Source organism: Procambarus clarkii, chromosome 24 (genome assembly GCF_040958095.1).
Source record: "Procambarus clarkii isolate CNS0578487 chromosome 24, FALCON_Pclarkii_2.0, whole genome shotgun sequence".
NCBI lineage: Eukaryota > Metazoa > Arthropoda > Malacostraca > Decapoda > Cambaridae > Procambarus > Procambarus clarkii.
The window spans coordinates 42026440-42041038 of NC_091173.1; the positions used below are offsets into that span (position 1 = coordinate 42026440).

General features: G+C 39.5%; 1 protein-coding gene across 1 annotated transcript; it reads right to left on the reverse strand.

The window, feature by feature from the left end:
• Positions 1-269: 269 nt before the first annotated feature.
• Positions 270-14066, reverse strand: LOC138368048 (homeobox-like protein HDP1). The gene is made up of 2 exons (XM_069330346.1): positions 13897-14066; positions 270-1074 (listed from the first exon to the last, which is right to left on the reverse strand). Exons 1-2 carry the CDS (start codon positions 14064-14066, stop codon positions 270-272), a joined length of 975 nt encoding a protein of 324 aa, XP_069186447.1.
• Positions 14067-14599: the final 533 nt, after the last annotated feature.

Genomic DNA, 14599 nt, shown 5'->3' on the forward strand with positions numbered 1-14599 from the left:
TGATGTCAGCAGTTTTGTTTATGTCAGCAATTTTGTTGATGTCAGCTGTTTTGTTTATGTCAGCAGTTCTGTTGATGTCAACTGTTTTGTTTATGTCAGCAGTTCTGTTGATGTCAGCAGTTTTGTTTATGTCAGCAATTTTGTTGATGTCAGCTGTTTTGTTTATGTCAGCAGTTTTGTTGATGTCAGCTGTTTTTTTATGTCAGCAGTTCTGTTGATGTCAGCTGTTTTGTTTATGTCAGCAGTTCTGTTGATGTCAGCTGTTTTGTTTATGTCAGCAATTTTGTTGATGTCAGCAACCTGTTTATGTCAGCAGTTCTGTTGATGTCAGCAGTTTTGTTTATGTCAGCAATTTTGTTGATGTCAGCTGTTTTGTTTATGTCAGCAGTTCTGTTGATGTCAGCAGTTTTGTTTATGTCAGCAGTTCTGTTGATGTCAGCAGTTTTGTTTATGTCAGCAATTTTGTTGATGTCAGCTGTTTTGTTTATGTCAGCAGTTCTGTTGATGTCAGCTGTTTTGTTTATGTCAGCAGTTCTGTTGATGTCAGCAGTTTTGTTTATGTCAGCAGTTCTGTTGATGTCAGCTGTTTTGTTTATGTCAGCAGTTCTGTTGATGTCAGCTGTTTTGTTTATGTCAGCAGTTCTGTTGATGTCAGCAGTTTTGTTTATGTCAGCAGTTCTGTTGATGTCAGCTGTTTTGTTTATGTCAGCAGTTCTGTTGATGTCAGCTGTTTTGTTTATGTCAGCAGTTCTGTTGATGTCAGCAGTTTTGTTTATGTCAGCAGTTCTGTTGATGTCAGCAGTTTTGTTTATGTCAGCAATTTTGTTGATGTCAGCTGTTTTGTTTATGTCAGCAGTTCTGTTGATGTCAGCTGTTTTGTTTATGTCAGCAGTTCTGTTGATGTCAGCAGTTTTGTTTATGTCAGCAGTTCTGTTGATGTCAGCTGTTTTGTTTATGTCAGCAGTTCTGTTGATGTCAGCTGTTTTGTTTATGTCAGCAGTTCTGTTGATGTCAGCAGTTTTGTTTATGTCAGCAGTTCTGTTGATGTCAGCAGTTTTGTTTATGTCAGCAGTTCTGTTGATGTCAGCTGTTTTGTTTATGTCAGCAGTTTTGTTTATGTCAGCAGTTTTGTTTATGTCAGCAGTTCATTTGATGTCAGCAGTTCTGTTGATGTCAGCTGTTTTGTTTATGTCAGCAGTTTTGTTTATGTCAGCAGTTCTGTTGATGTCAGCTGTCCGTTGATGTCAGCTGTCCATTGATGTCAGCTGTCCATTGATGTTAGCAGTCTGTTGATGTCAGTAGTTCGTTTATATCAGCTGTCCGTTGATGTCAGTAGTCCGTTTATATCAGCTGTCCGTTGATGTCAGCAGTCCGTTGATGTCAGCTGTCCGTCGATGTCAGCAGTCGGTTGATGTCATCAGTCCGTTGATGCCAGCAGTCCGGTGATGTCAGCAGTACGTTGATGAAGACAGTCCAACAACAAGAAGGCAGTGCGCACAATATCAGAGAGTAATGTAGCATACCTGGAGTGTCCAGGTATGCTCCAACGTTGAAGTAACGTTGCTCCAACATTGAATTAACATTGTTCTAACATTGCTCCAACGTTAAAGTAACGTTGCTTCAACATTGAAGTAACGTTGCTCCAACGATGAGGTAACGTTGTTCCAACATTAAAGTAACGTTGCCTCAACGTTTAAGTAACGTTGTTCTAACGTTTTTCAACGTTGTTCGTGGATAGTGTGGCCACTGCTATAGTGTCATATCACTACCTCACCAGAAATGTTACTTTCGTTTTTACTTTCATAAAATGAAAAGTATTACTGTAATACTTTGATATACTCAGGAATTATTAATATTATATACAGTCACTGATGTCTAATATTGACTTTAACGAGTCAATATTAGTTTGTGTATTGTCATGATGCAAAGTTCTCACGATTTCTCACACTCTGTCAAAAATGTAATTGTTGTGTCTACCTGGATACACTTGAGCTTACGCAACTCACCTAAGCTATCCATGCACAAGCTTAACAAACTTCAACTTTACGGTGGTTTAATTTTGACTAAAACCCGGCAGTTTTGATGTTGCGATCAGTCCCGTTAATAATGTAATGAATTAAGTGAGATTACTTGTCATATTCCTCACTAAATGTTTTCTGAACTGGCACCAGGTGTCATATTCCTCACTAAATGTCTTCTGAACTGGCACCAGGTGTCATATTCCTCACTAAATGTCTTCTGAACTGGCACCAGGTGTCATATTCCTCACTAGATGTCTTCTGAACTGGCACCAGGTGTCATATTCCTCACTAGATGTCTTCTGAACTGGCACCAGGTGTTATATTCCTCACTAGATGTCATCTGAACTGGCATCAGGTGTCATATTCCTCACTAAATGTCTTCTGAACTGGCACCAGGTGTCATATTCCTCACTAAGGCCGGCCACACACTTGCAGTTTTAACTGACAGTTATGACTGTTCAGTTATAACTGTCACAGTTCAAACTGACGTCAGTTAAAAATGAAATGCACACACACACACACACAGTTCAATCCCTCAGTTTTACCCTGGATTCCGAGGAGTACGATCTTGCCGCTCTTGGTGTATTCTTTGTAATGCATTTCCTCTCAGAACTAATATTTTGAAGCCATTCAGGCAAGGATTATTAGATTCGGCCAAAAAAGAGGTTTTTAACTATCGATTATCTCGAGCAAGGCATATTGTAGAGAATGTTTTTGGGATACTTGCTTCACGCTTCCGTATTTTTCAGTGCCCAATTAATTTAGAACCAGAGAATATTGAGAAAGTAGTAATGGGTACTTGTGCATTGCATAACTTCTTGATTGAACAACAATCTAGTACATACGCCCCTGTGAACCTTATGTATCAAGAAAATAATAATGATGAATCTGTTATTTCTAGTGGCTGTGTCGGAAAATCCGACACCATTTAATAATCATACAGATAATAGCTGTGTTGTATAAACAAGTTAACCCATAGAAAACGTAACTTGTAGTGGAATTACCGTCTAAAGAAAATGGGATATCATCACCACATACTATTATAATTCACCAGCTATTCTGCTGGGAATTATTCTTAAATACATTAGTCTTTGGACTTTACCATCAGAAAAACATCTCATATAAATTAACTTAATTATCAATATTAAAGTAGAGTAAATGTGACCCTTCTATCACTTTCTGTCATGTGGACAATGTAAGCCAGGCGTCAGAGTGAGGAAGGAGGGGAGCCATTGTTGTGTCACCTCCGAGACGTGTGGAGCAAATTTGGCTCCTATCATATCTGGACAATGTCGGCCAGTAGCGTCAATAGTATGGAGTGTTAGAGAGCCATTGTTGTGTCACCTCCGAGACGTGTGGAGCAAATTCGGCTCCTATCATATCTGGACAATGTCGGCCAGTAGCGTCAATAGTATGGAGTGTTAGACATTATTGAGACCAGAGGCGCAGGGAGCAAATTCGGCTCCTGTTAATTTTACTTGGACGAAGTGTTATGGAAACCAAAGGTGTACCATTATCACACGCTGTCAACAAATTCAAGTTAAGTGTCTTTCCGAAACCCGTATATCTATCATTAGTGGCCATTAATGTCATTGGGTAGGGTTTCCCGGTTAGATCACGAAATCGCCTCATACTAAAGGTAATTAAGCCAGGTCTTTAAGGTTCCATGTACAGTGTTTTCTCTGATATAGCTTGTCATATATAGGTATCTGGCTTTACAGCTAGCGCCCTTTTGACAGGTCAAGACGAGGAAGCAAGATTTTGTGCACCAGTTACTGGGTGATGGAAGCTACCTCAAAGAGGATAATTTGGTGTCTACACCCTAGTTATACCTGGTGGACTAACCTGCTGTACTATAAGATAAGGAACCTTTTCAATGTATGTAGTCTATTACTGTAGTTTGATTGGCTGCATATATATTTAATTAATATAAACCCCCCCTAATGTGTAGAGGATCGATTTGTGAGATTAAGAGATTATTGCAGAAATACAGTCCACTTATCATTATACAAATTGCTATCGAAGTATATAAATTAACGTAAATATAAATTCATATAAATTAAATAAATATAAATCTCACAGGTCGGTTCCCACATTATTTGGTCATCTTCGAACCGGATGACGGATTATTTGATCCTATGAACCCACATTTGGTCATCTTAGTACCGGATGAACCAGTTAACCAGTGGATTCATTAAATAACTAGTGCAGTGTGATTTAAGCAAAGCCAGTCAAGACGGCGGTGTTGACTCGTGCGAGTTCACGAGCCCCGCTCAGTTCAGATCAGCTTCGTCAGCGGTTTCATGTACACCCACAGATTTGGTGGCGTGTTATTCTGTGAAATGACAGCGCTAATATAGAAGCCAGCCAAATTAGTGACTGTGTCGCGAGATTGTTCACGGATTTCGTGGTGTTACATTTCGCGAGAGATTATCTACGAATTTTGTGGAGTTTATTTCGCGAGGTCACTAATAATATTTAATACTTCTAGATAATATTAGAAGTTTCATAGAGGCTAATTAAGAGGCTATTATCAATAATTGTGTATATTATTTCTCCAAAATAGAGAATTATTTAATATATATTGCACTAGTGTTCACAGTATAATATTTACTAATTGCCAACCCACAACAGGGTAGGATAAAACCATTGACTAGTTGAACTATTATCGTTCATCCTAGTCCCATTATTACCATAGTCAGTTGTACTATATTCAATAACCTAACACCATTAATGAATGGTCCAGACCCTATTTTGGGTGTAATTTTTATCAACTCGAGTTGAGTTGTATATATAATAATTTACTTATGGCCATTACACCTTTGAGTGATTAATTAGTGTCTCTACCATCCTAGGGTGATATAGAAGAGCTAACCTAAAGGTACTTCCAGTGACACTGGTTTATCACTCAAATCATTAGTGTGTATGATTGTATATATATAATGTGTATTAATTTTAAGTGCTAACCTCTAGTAGAGGTAGGATTATTGCCTAGTGAGTACAGAATTTGACCCTAGGCTACCATCAGTGCTTGTTCAGTATTATGAGCAGCCCAAGTACAAGCCCCACAAGGCTTCACCAACGAGCCAGTATGGATAATGCAGGGAGAATGAAAAGAACCCTTGCAGGTCTTAAAGGCCACTTAACAAGACAGATCAAGAAATGTGAAGATTTGTCACAACAATCTCAAGTTGATTATGCTGACCTGGAAAGCTATTATCAAGCAGCTGCAGGTAAATTTGAGCAAATCAAATGCCAAATAGCAACATATTTGGCTGAACTTGCCAACACCAATTTATCAGAAACAGAAATAGACGACATTATGGTTGATCTTGCGAATTATGAAGATCAGACTCAGGCCACATTACAGCCTTATGTCAAATTAATTGCCCAGAACAAGGCAACAGCAACAACAACAACAGTTGCATCTAATACGAGTCAAGCAGAAGCTCGACTCCCTCCAATTAATTTACCCACTTTCTCAGGAAAAGATGAGGAAGATTGGGACGAATTTTGGAACAAATTCGTTGACCTTGTAGACTCAAAACAATCTTTACCAAAGAGTAGTAAATTCTCTTATTTGCAAGGCCAATTATCAGGTGAGGCTAAAACAGTAGTATCCCATCTGAGATTAACTAATGACGGCTATGATCTGGCAGTAAAACTCCTCAAGGATAATTATGCTGATCCAGAAGTAAGAACATCACATTTAGTTCATGAGCTGTTGCATTTACCCCCACCGGAGGCTTCAGCTGATTCACTCCAAGTCTTCAAGCTGGAGGTAGAATCATTGATCAATGCCCTCAACCTGACAACAGATACAAACGGGGCTGAGTGGGTCTTGAAAATAATTGTCCAGGAGAAAATACCTAGGGACATATTGAGACAAATGAGTGCTCATTACAATAAAAGCATCTTATCCATGAATGAAATATCTGAGGGTCTAAAGTCAGTAGTTCATCAATTACGAACACATGACAAATTAAAACCACCAAGTAAACCCTCAGAAACCAATAATAGTAAACCACAGAGTACCAAAGGTACTCCAAATCAATCTAGACAATATAATTCAACACCAAAGTGGAACAGTGGCAGTGTGGGCGTATATGCAGTGGGACCCTCCAAGCCTATAGTTACTGTGTCACCCAAGAACGTGACACCAAAGGGTACTGGAAGCTATGGAACATGTTTGTTCTGCAATGAGAAACATTCAATGTACCACTGCCCTAATTTTCCTGATAGTGACGCCCGTGTTGAGCGACTCAAAGATTTGCAACATTGCACGAGGTGCCTCAGGAAACATAACATCAACGACTGTGAGACCCAATTACACACCTGTAATAGGTGTAACACAGGTCAGCACCATGCAGCATTGTGCAGACACCAAAACAACGTCTCCAAACCCCAAGGTGGAAGATAGCATTCCCACCTCAGTACAGTACTGCAAGGTGCAAACAACAAAGAGTGTCCAATCGGCGAAGTCTAAAGGTAATACGACTTTGCCTACTGCCCAAATTACCATCCTGAATAAGAGGGCCAAGGTCCATACCCGTGGGTTGTTTGACCAAGGATCCCAGAGAACATTTGTCACTAAAAAGTTGGTAGATGAATTACAATTAAAGCCTGTAGCCCAGATGTCATTCAATATCTCAGGGTTTATAACAGATGCAGGACCTCAAGTCTACCAGGTGGTACAACCATCAGTACGCTTAGGCAGGTACGTCTGTCGAGTACAAGCCATTGTGGTGGACAAAATACCAGTAGACCTACAAGTTCAAGGTCTGAGAGCAACAGCCAAATTCCTGAGAAATAGAGGAATAAAATTGGCAGATAATATTAAGTCAGATCACCTCACCGACTTCGGTCTCCTTGTAGGGACAGACTATTGTCATCGATTCATCGGTAGCCCTACTAAATATCAGGGCATAACCATGTTAAACTCTGCAGGAGGTAAATTACTCTCGGGCCCAGTATCAAGCCTGAGGAGTCCTATGCCTGCAGATAAACAATACCAATAGAAATCTAAATTTGTCAGCTGATTATATTTCTCCAGTAGCATTAAACTAAGGAGATTACAGCTGACTATAGTAACAGAGGTTGATGTTAGTATCATCATTTAAAGCTGAAGATGAGTTCATGAGGCCTCAGTGGCAAATCAGTGAACAGTAGCCTAAACAGCTACAAGTCACTGCGACCAATGTCACTGAACCCACTGCAGTCTCAGAACCATACTTTACTTTAATGATGAGCTATTCAATCTTCTGAATCAATTAACTAAATTAAACCCCAATAAATCTGATGACTGATTTGATACATTTATTATTTAATCAAGATGTATTCCATGGGCCTCAGTGTTTATATATCAGTGACCAGTTACCTGAAGAAACTTCAAGTTATATCTAATGTCACTGATCTCACTGCAGTCCCTGAATCATACTTGACTGTAGTACTTGATCACATTCAGTCTTCTGGGTTAAATAATATGTAATTAGGCTTGAATATTAGCCTTTCAAGAGTTGACAGGGAAATGAAATTGCATTAGACTTCTTACCCCTGCAACTCTAGTACGGGACATCCGTCCTGTACGAACAGACACACAAATGTGTGATTACTAACTACTAACATCAAATTAATCAAATAATTCGAAGGAGGAGTATCGGTGTTCGTCTGTTCTAAATAGGACTTCGACCCGTGAGCAGCCCCTGGGGAATTATGTCGGAAAATCCGACACCATTTAATAATCATACAGATAATAGCTGTGTTGTATAAACAAGTTAACCCATAGAAAACGTAACTTGTAGTGGAATTACCGTCTAAAGAAAATGGGATATCATCACCACATACTATTATAATTCACCAGCTATTCTGCTGGGAATTATTCTTAAATACATTAGTCTTTGGACTTTACCATCAGAAAAACATCTCATATAAATTAACTTAATTATCAATATTAAAGTAGAGTAAATGTGACCCTTCTATCACTTTCTGTCATGTGGACAATGTAAGCCAGGCGTCAGAGTGAGGAAGGAGGGGAGCCATTGTTGTGTCACCTCCGAGACGTGTGGAGCAAATTTGGCTCCTATCATATCTGGACAATGTCGGCCAGTAGCGTCAATAGTATGGAGTGTTAGAGAGCCATTGTTGTGTCACCTCCGAGACGTGTGGAGCAAATTCGGCTCCTATCATATCTGGACAATGTCGGCCAGTAGCGTCAATAGTATGGAGTGTTAGACATTATTGAGACCAGAGGCGCAGGGAGCAAATTCGGCTCCTGTTAATTTTACTTGGACGAAGTGTTATGGAAACCAAAGGTGTACCATTATCACACGCTGTCAACAAATTCAAGTTAAGTGTCTTTCCGAAACCCGTATATCTATCATTAGTGGCCATTAATGTCATTGGGTAGGGTTTCCCGGTTAGATCACGAAATCGCCTCATACTAAAGGTAATTAAGCCAGGTCTTTAAGGTTCCATGTACAGTGTTTTCTCTGATATAGCTTGTCATATATAGGTATCTGGCTTTACAGCTAGCGCCCTTTTGACAGGTCAAGACGAGGAAGCAAGATTTTGTGCACCAGTTACTGGGTGATGGAAGCTACCTCAAAGAGGATAATTTGGTGTCTACACCCTAGTTATACCTGGTGGACTAACCTGCTGTACTATAAGATAAGGAACCTTTTCAATGTATGTAGTCTATTACTGTAGTTTGATTGGCTGCATATATATTTAATTAATATAAACCCCCCCTAATGTGTAGAGGATCGATTTGTGAGATTAAGAGATTATTGCAGAAATACAGTCCACTTATCATTATACAAATTGCTATCGAAGTATATAAATTAACGTAAATATAAATTCATATAAATTAAATAAATATAAATCTCACAGGTCGGTTCCCACATTATTTGGTCATCTTCGAACCGGATGACGGATTATTTGATCCTATGAACCCACATTTGGTCATCTTAGTACCGGATGAACCAGTTAACCAGTGGATTCATTAAATAACTAGTGCAGTGTGATTTAAACAAAGCCAGTCAAGACGGCGGTGTTGACTCGTGCGAGTTCACGAGCCCCGCTCAGTTCAGATCAGCTTCGTCAGCGGTTTCATGTACACCCACAGATTTGGTGGCGTGTTATTCTGTGAAATGACAGCGCTAATATAGAAGCCAGCCAAATTAGTGACTGTGTCGCGAGATTGTTCACGGATTTCGTGGTGTTACATTTCGCGAGAGATTATCTACGAATTTTGTGGAGTTTATTTCGCGAGGTCACTAATAATATTTAATACTTCTAGATAATATTAGAAGTTTCATAGAGGCTAATTAAGAGGCTATTATCAATAATTGTGTATATTATTTCTCCAAAATAGAGAATTATTTAATATATATTGCACTAGTGTTCACAGTATAATATTTACTAATTGCCAACCCACAACAGGGTAGGATAAAACCATTGACTAGTTGAACTATTATCGTTCATCCTAGTCCCATTATTACCATAGTCAGTTGTACTATATTCAATAACCTAACACCATTAATGAATGGTCCAGACCCTATTTTGGGTGTAATTTTTATCAACTCGAGTTGAGTTGTATATATAATAATTTACTTATGGCCATTACACCTTTGAGTGATTAATTAGTGTCTCTACCATCCTAGGGTGATATAGAAGAGCTAACCTAAAGGTACTTCCAGTGACACTGGTTTATCACTCAAATCATTAGTGTGTATGATTGTATATATATAATGTGTATTAATTTTAAGTGCTAACCTCTAGTAGAGGTAGGATTATTGCCTAGTGAGTACAGAATTTGACCCTAGGCTACCATCAGTGCTTGTTCAGTATTATGAGCAGCCCAAGTACAAGCCCCACAAGGCTTCACCAACGAGCCAGTATGGATAATGCAGGGAGAATGAAAAGAACCCTTGCAGGTCTTAAAGGCCACTTAACAAGACAGATCAAGAAATGTGAAGATTTGTCACAACAATCTCAAGTTGATTATGCTGACCTGGAAAGCTATTATCAAGCAGCTGCAGGTAAATTTGAGCAAATCAAATGCCAAATAGCAACATATTTGGCTGAACTTGCCAACACCAATTTATCAGAAACAGAAATAGACGACATTATGGTTGATCTTGCGAATTATGAAGATCAGACTCAGGCCACATTACAGCCTTATGTCAAATTAATTGCCCAGAACAAGGCAACAGCAACAACAACAACAGTTGCATCTAATACGAGTCAAGCAGAAGCTCGACTCCCTCCAATTAATTTACCCACTTTCTCAGGAAAAGATGAGGAAGATTGGGACGAATTTTGGAACAAATTCGTTGACCTTGTAGACTCAAAACAATCTTTACCAAAGAGTAGTAAATTCTCTTATTTGCAAGGCCAATTATCAGGTGAGGCTAAAACAGTAGTATCCCATCTGAGATTAACTAATGACGGCTATGATCTGGCAGTAAAACTCCTCAAGGATAATTATGCTGATCCAGAAGTAAGAACATCACATTTAGTTCATGAGCTGTTGCATTTACCCCCACCGGAGGCTTCAGCTGATTCACTCCAAGTCTTCAAGCTGGAGGTAGAATCATTGATCAATGCCCTCAACCTGACAACAGATACAAACGGGGCTGAGTGGGTCTTGAAAATAATTGTCCAGGAGAAAATACCTAGGGACATATTGAGACAAATGAGTGCTCATTACAATAAAAGCATCTTATCCATGAATGAAATATCTGAGGGTCTAAAGTCAGTAGTTCATCAATTACGAACACATGACAAATTAAAACCACCAAGTAAACCCTCAGAAACCAATAATAGTAAACCACAGAGTACCAAAGGTACTCCAAATCAATCTAGACAATATAATTCAACACCAAAGTGGAACAGTGGCAGTGTGGGCGTATATGCAGTGGGACCCTCCAAGCCTATAGTTACTGTGTCACCCAAGAACGTGACACCAAAGGGTACTGGAAGCTATGGAACATGTTTGTTCTGCAATGAGAAACATTCAATGTACCACTGCCCTAATTTTCCTGATAGTGACGCCCGTGTTGAGCGACTCAAAGATTTGCAACATTGCACGAGGTGCCTCAGGAAACATAACATCAACGACTGTGAGACCCAATTACACACCTGTAATAGGTGTAACACAGGTCAGCACCATGCAGCATTGTGCAGACACCAAAACAACGTCTCCAAACCCCAAGGTGGAAGATAGCATTCCCACCTCAGTACAGTACTGCAAGGTGCAAACAACAAAGAGTGTCCAATCGGCGAAGTCTAAAGGTAATACGACTTTGCCTACTGCCCAAATTACCATCCTGAATAAGAGGGCCAAGGTCCATACCCGTGGGTTGTTTGACCAAGGATCCCAGAGAACATTTGTCACTAAAAAGTTGGTAGATGAATTACAATTAAAGCCTGTAGCCCAGATGTCATTCAATATCTCAGGGTTTATAACAGATGCAGGACCTCAAGTCTACCAGGTGGTACAACCATCAGTACGCTTAGGCAGGTACGTCTGTCGAGTACAAGCCATTGTGGTGGACAAAATACCAGTAGACCTACAAGTTCAAGGTCTGAGAGCAACAGCCAAATTCCTGAGAAATAGAGGAATAAAATTGGCAGATAATATTAAGTCAGATCACCTCACCGACTTCGGTCTCCTTGTAGGGACAGACTATTGTCATCGATTCATCGGTAGCCCTACTAAATATCAGGGCATAACCATGTTAAACTCTGCAGGAGGTAAATTACTCTCGGGCCCAGTATCAAGCCTGAGGAGTCCTATGCCTGCAGATAAACAATACCAATAGAAATCTAAATTTGTCAGCTGATTATATTTCTCCAGTAGCATTAAACTAAGGAGATTACAGCTGACTATAGTAACAGAGGTTGATGTTAGTATCATCATTTAAAGCTGAAGATGAGTTCATGAGGCCTCAGTGGCAAATCAGTGAACAGTAGCCTAAACAGCTACAAGTCACTGCGACCAATGTCACTGAACCCACTGCAGTCTCAGAACCATACTTTACTTTAATGATGAGCTATTCAATCTTCTGAATCAATTAACTAAATTAAACCCCAATAAATCTGATGACTGATTTGATACATTTATTATTTAATCAAGATGTATTCCATGGGCCTCAGTGTTTATATATCAGTGACCAGTTACCTGAAGAAACTTCAAGTTATATCTAATGTCACTGATCTCACTGCAGTCCCTGAATCATACTTGACTGTAGTACTTGATCACATTCAGTCTTCTGGGTTAAATAATATGTAATTAGGCTTGAATATTAGCCTTTCAAGAGTTGACAGGGAAATGAAATTGCATTAGACTTCTTACCCCTGCAACTCTAGTACGGGACATCCGTCCTGTACGAACAGACACACAAATGTGTGATTACTAACTACTAACATCAAATTAATCAAATAATTCGAAGGAGGAGTATCGGTGTTCGTCTGTTCTAAATAGGACTTCGACCCGTGAGCAGCCCCTGGGGAATTATGTCGGAAAATCCGACACCATTTAATAATCATACAGATAATAGCTGTGTTGTATAAACAAGTTAACCCATAGAAAACGTAACTTGTAGTGGAATTACCGTCTAAAGAAAATGGGATATCATCACCACATACTATTATAATTCACCAGCTATTCTGCTGGGAATTATTCTTAAATACATTAGTCTTTGGACTTTACCATCAGAAAAACATCTCATATAAATTAACTTAATTATCAATATTAAAGTAGAGTAAATGTGACCCTTCTATCACTTTCTGTCATGTGGACAATGTAAGCCAGGCGTCAGAGTGAGGAAGGAGGGGAGCCATTGTTGTGTCACCTCCGAGACGTGTGGAGCAAATTTGGCTCCTATCATATCTGGACAATGTCGGCCAGTAGCGTCAATAGTATGGAGTGTTAGAGAGCCATTGTTGTGTCACCTCCGAGACGTGTGGAGCAAATTCGGCTCCTATCATATCTGGACAATGTCGGCCAGTAGCGTCAATTGTATGGAGTGTTAGACATTATTGAGACCAGAGGCGCAGGGAGCAAATTCGGCTCCTGTTAATTTTACTTGGACGAAGTGTTATGGAAACCAAAGGTGTACCATTATCACACGCTGTCAACAAATTCAAGTTAAGTGTCTTTCCGAAACCCGTATATCTATCATTAGTGGCCATTAATGTCATTGGGTAGGGTTTCCCGGTTAGATCACGAAATCGCCTCATACTAAAGGTAATTAAGCCAGGTCTTTAAGGTTCCATGTACAGTGTTTTCTCTGATATAGCTTGTCATATATAGGTATCTGGCTTTACAGCTAGCGCCCTTTTGACAGGTCAAGACGAGGAAGCAAGATTTTGTGCACCAGTTACTGGGTGATGGAAGCTACCTCAAAGAGGATAATTTGGTGTCTACACCCTAGTTATACCTGGTGGACTAACCTGCTGTACTATAAGATAAGGAACCTTTTCAATGTATGTAGTCTATTACTGTAGTTTGATTGGCTGCATATATATTTAATTAATATAAACCCCCCCTAATGTGTAGAGGATCGATTTGTGAGATTAAGAGATTATTGCAGAAATACAGTCCACTTATCATTATACAAATTGCTATCGAAGTATATAAATTAACGTAAATATAAATTCATATAAATTAAATAAATATAAATCTCACAGGTCGGTTCCCACAGGCTGCGATAGTTTACAATCAAATATGATTACACTAAATCGCCGTAGTGGAAATATTTCTAATGACGCAACGATTTATTTGAGGCATCAATATTTATTTGATGCCTCAACCTTCTTTTTCTCCTTGCGATAAGCGCTTCTCAAACTATTAATTTTCATCAAGACTGACTTCTTAGTGGCACCAGGCTCAAGTTCCTCCAACGTCTTTACTAATTTGCTATAGGCAACATCTTTCTTTGTGCGGTCATGATACTCTTCACTTTTAACTTGCCACAGGCAAGGTTCAGATCGATAGAGTTCAGTGAATTCAACAATCACTTGGTTTTGTTTACATGCCATCTCAAACTGCACTCACCGCTACCACCTGTAGAAATGAGAAGTTGAGAACTGTACAGTTACGAATCCCCACACACGCTCAGTTCAGTTACTCCTTTCAGTTAAAAATATGGAATATTGCATTTGTTGCAGTTTAACTGTACAGTTCTGTTGAACTGACGAAATGGCAACTGAGATACCCACACACGTGCAGTTTTAACTGACAGTTTTAACTGAACAGTTACAACTGTCAGTTAAAACTGCACGTGTGTGGCCGGCCCTAAGGTCTTCTGACCTACCAACAGGTGCCATATTCCTCATCTTCTGCCTTCCAATACATTTGCTTTAAAAGTATTTGTGATTTTCACAGCACTATAGTTATGAAACAATAACGCTTAAGTCCACAACGATACTGAAGTTCCCGTCAAATGGTCTCCGCGAGGTGACCAGTGTATCGTGTGGACATACAGTGACGTGAGTCAGCCACCCACACAGGCCAGCAGCCACTTGTGTCTCCAAGCATCTTTACCTTATTAGTTCATCATTTTATGGAAATG

What these genes read in the sequence shown, in the direction of transcription:
- LOC138368048 (XM_069330346.1), bottom strand. Translation starts at nt 14,066, where the DNA reads ATGGCATGTAAACAAAACCAAGTGATTGTTGAATTCACTGAACTCTAT. An exon ending in GAGCCTGGTGCCACTAAGAA is followed by an intron (nt 1,075 to 13,896) that starts GTCAGTCTTGAT and finishes TGACATCAACAG; the next exon opens with AACTGCTGACATAAACAAAA.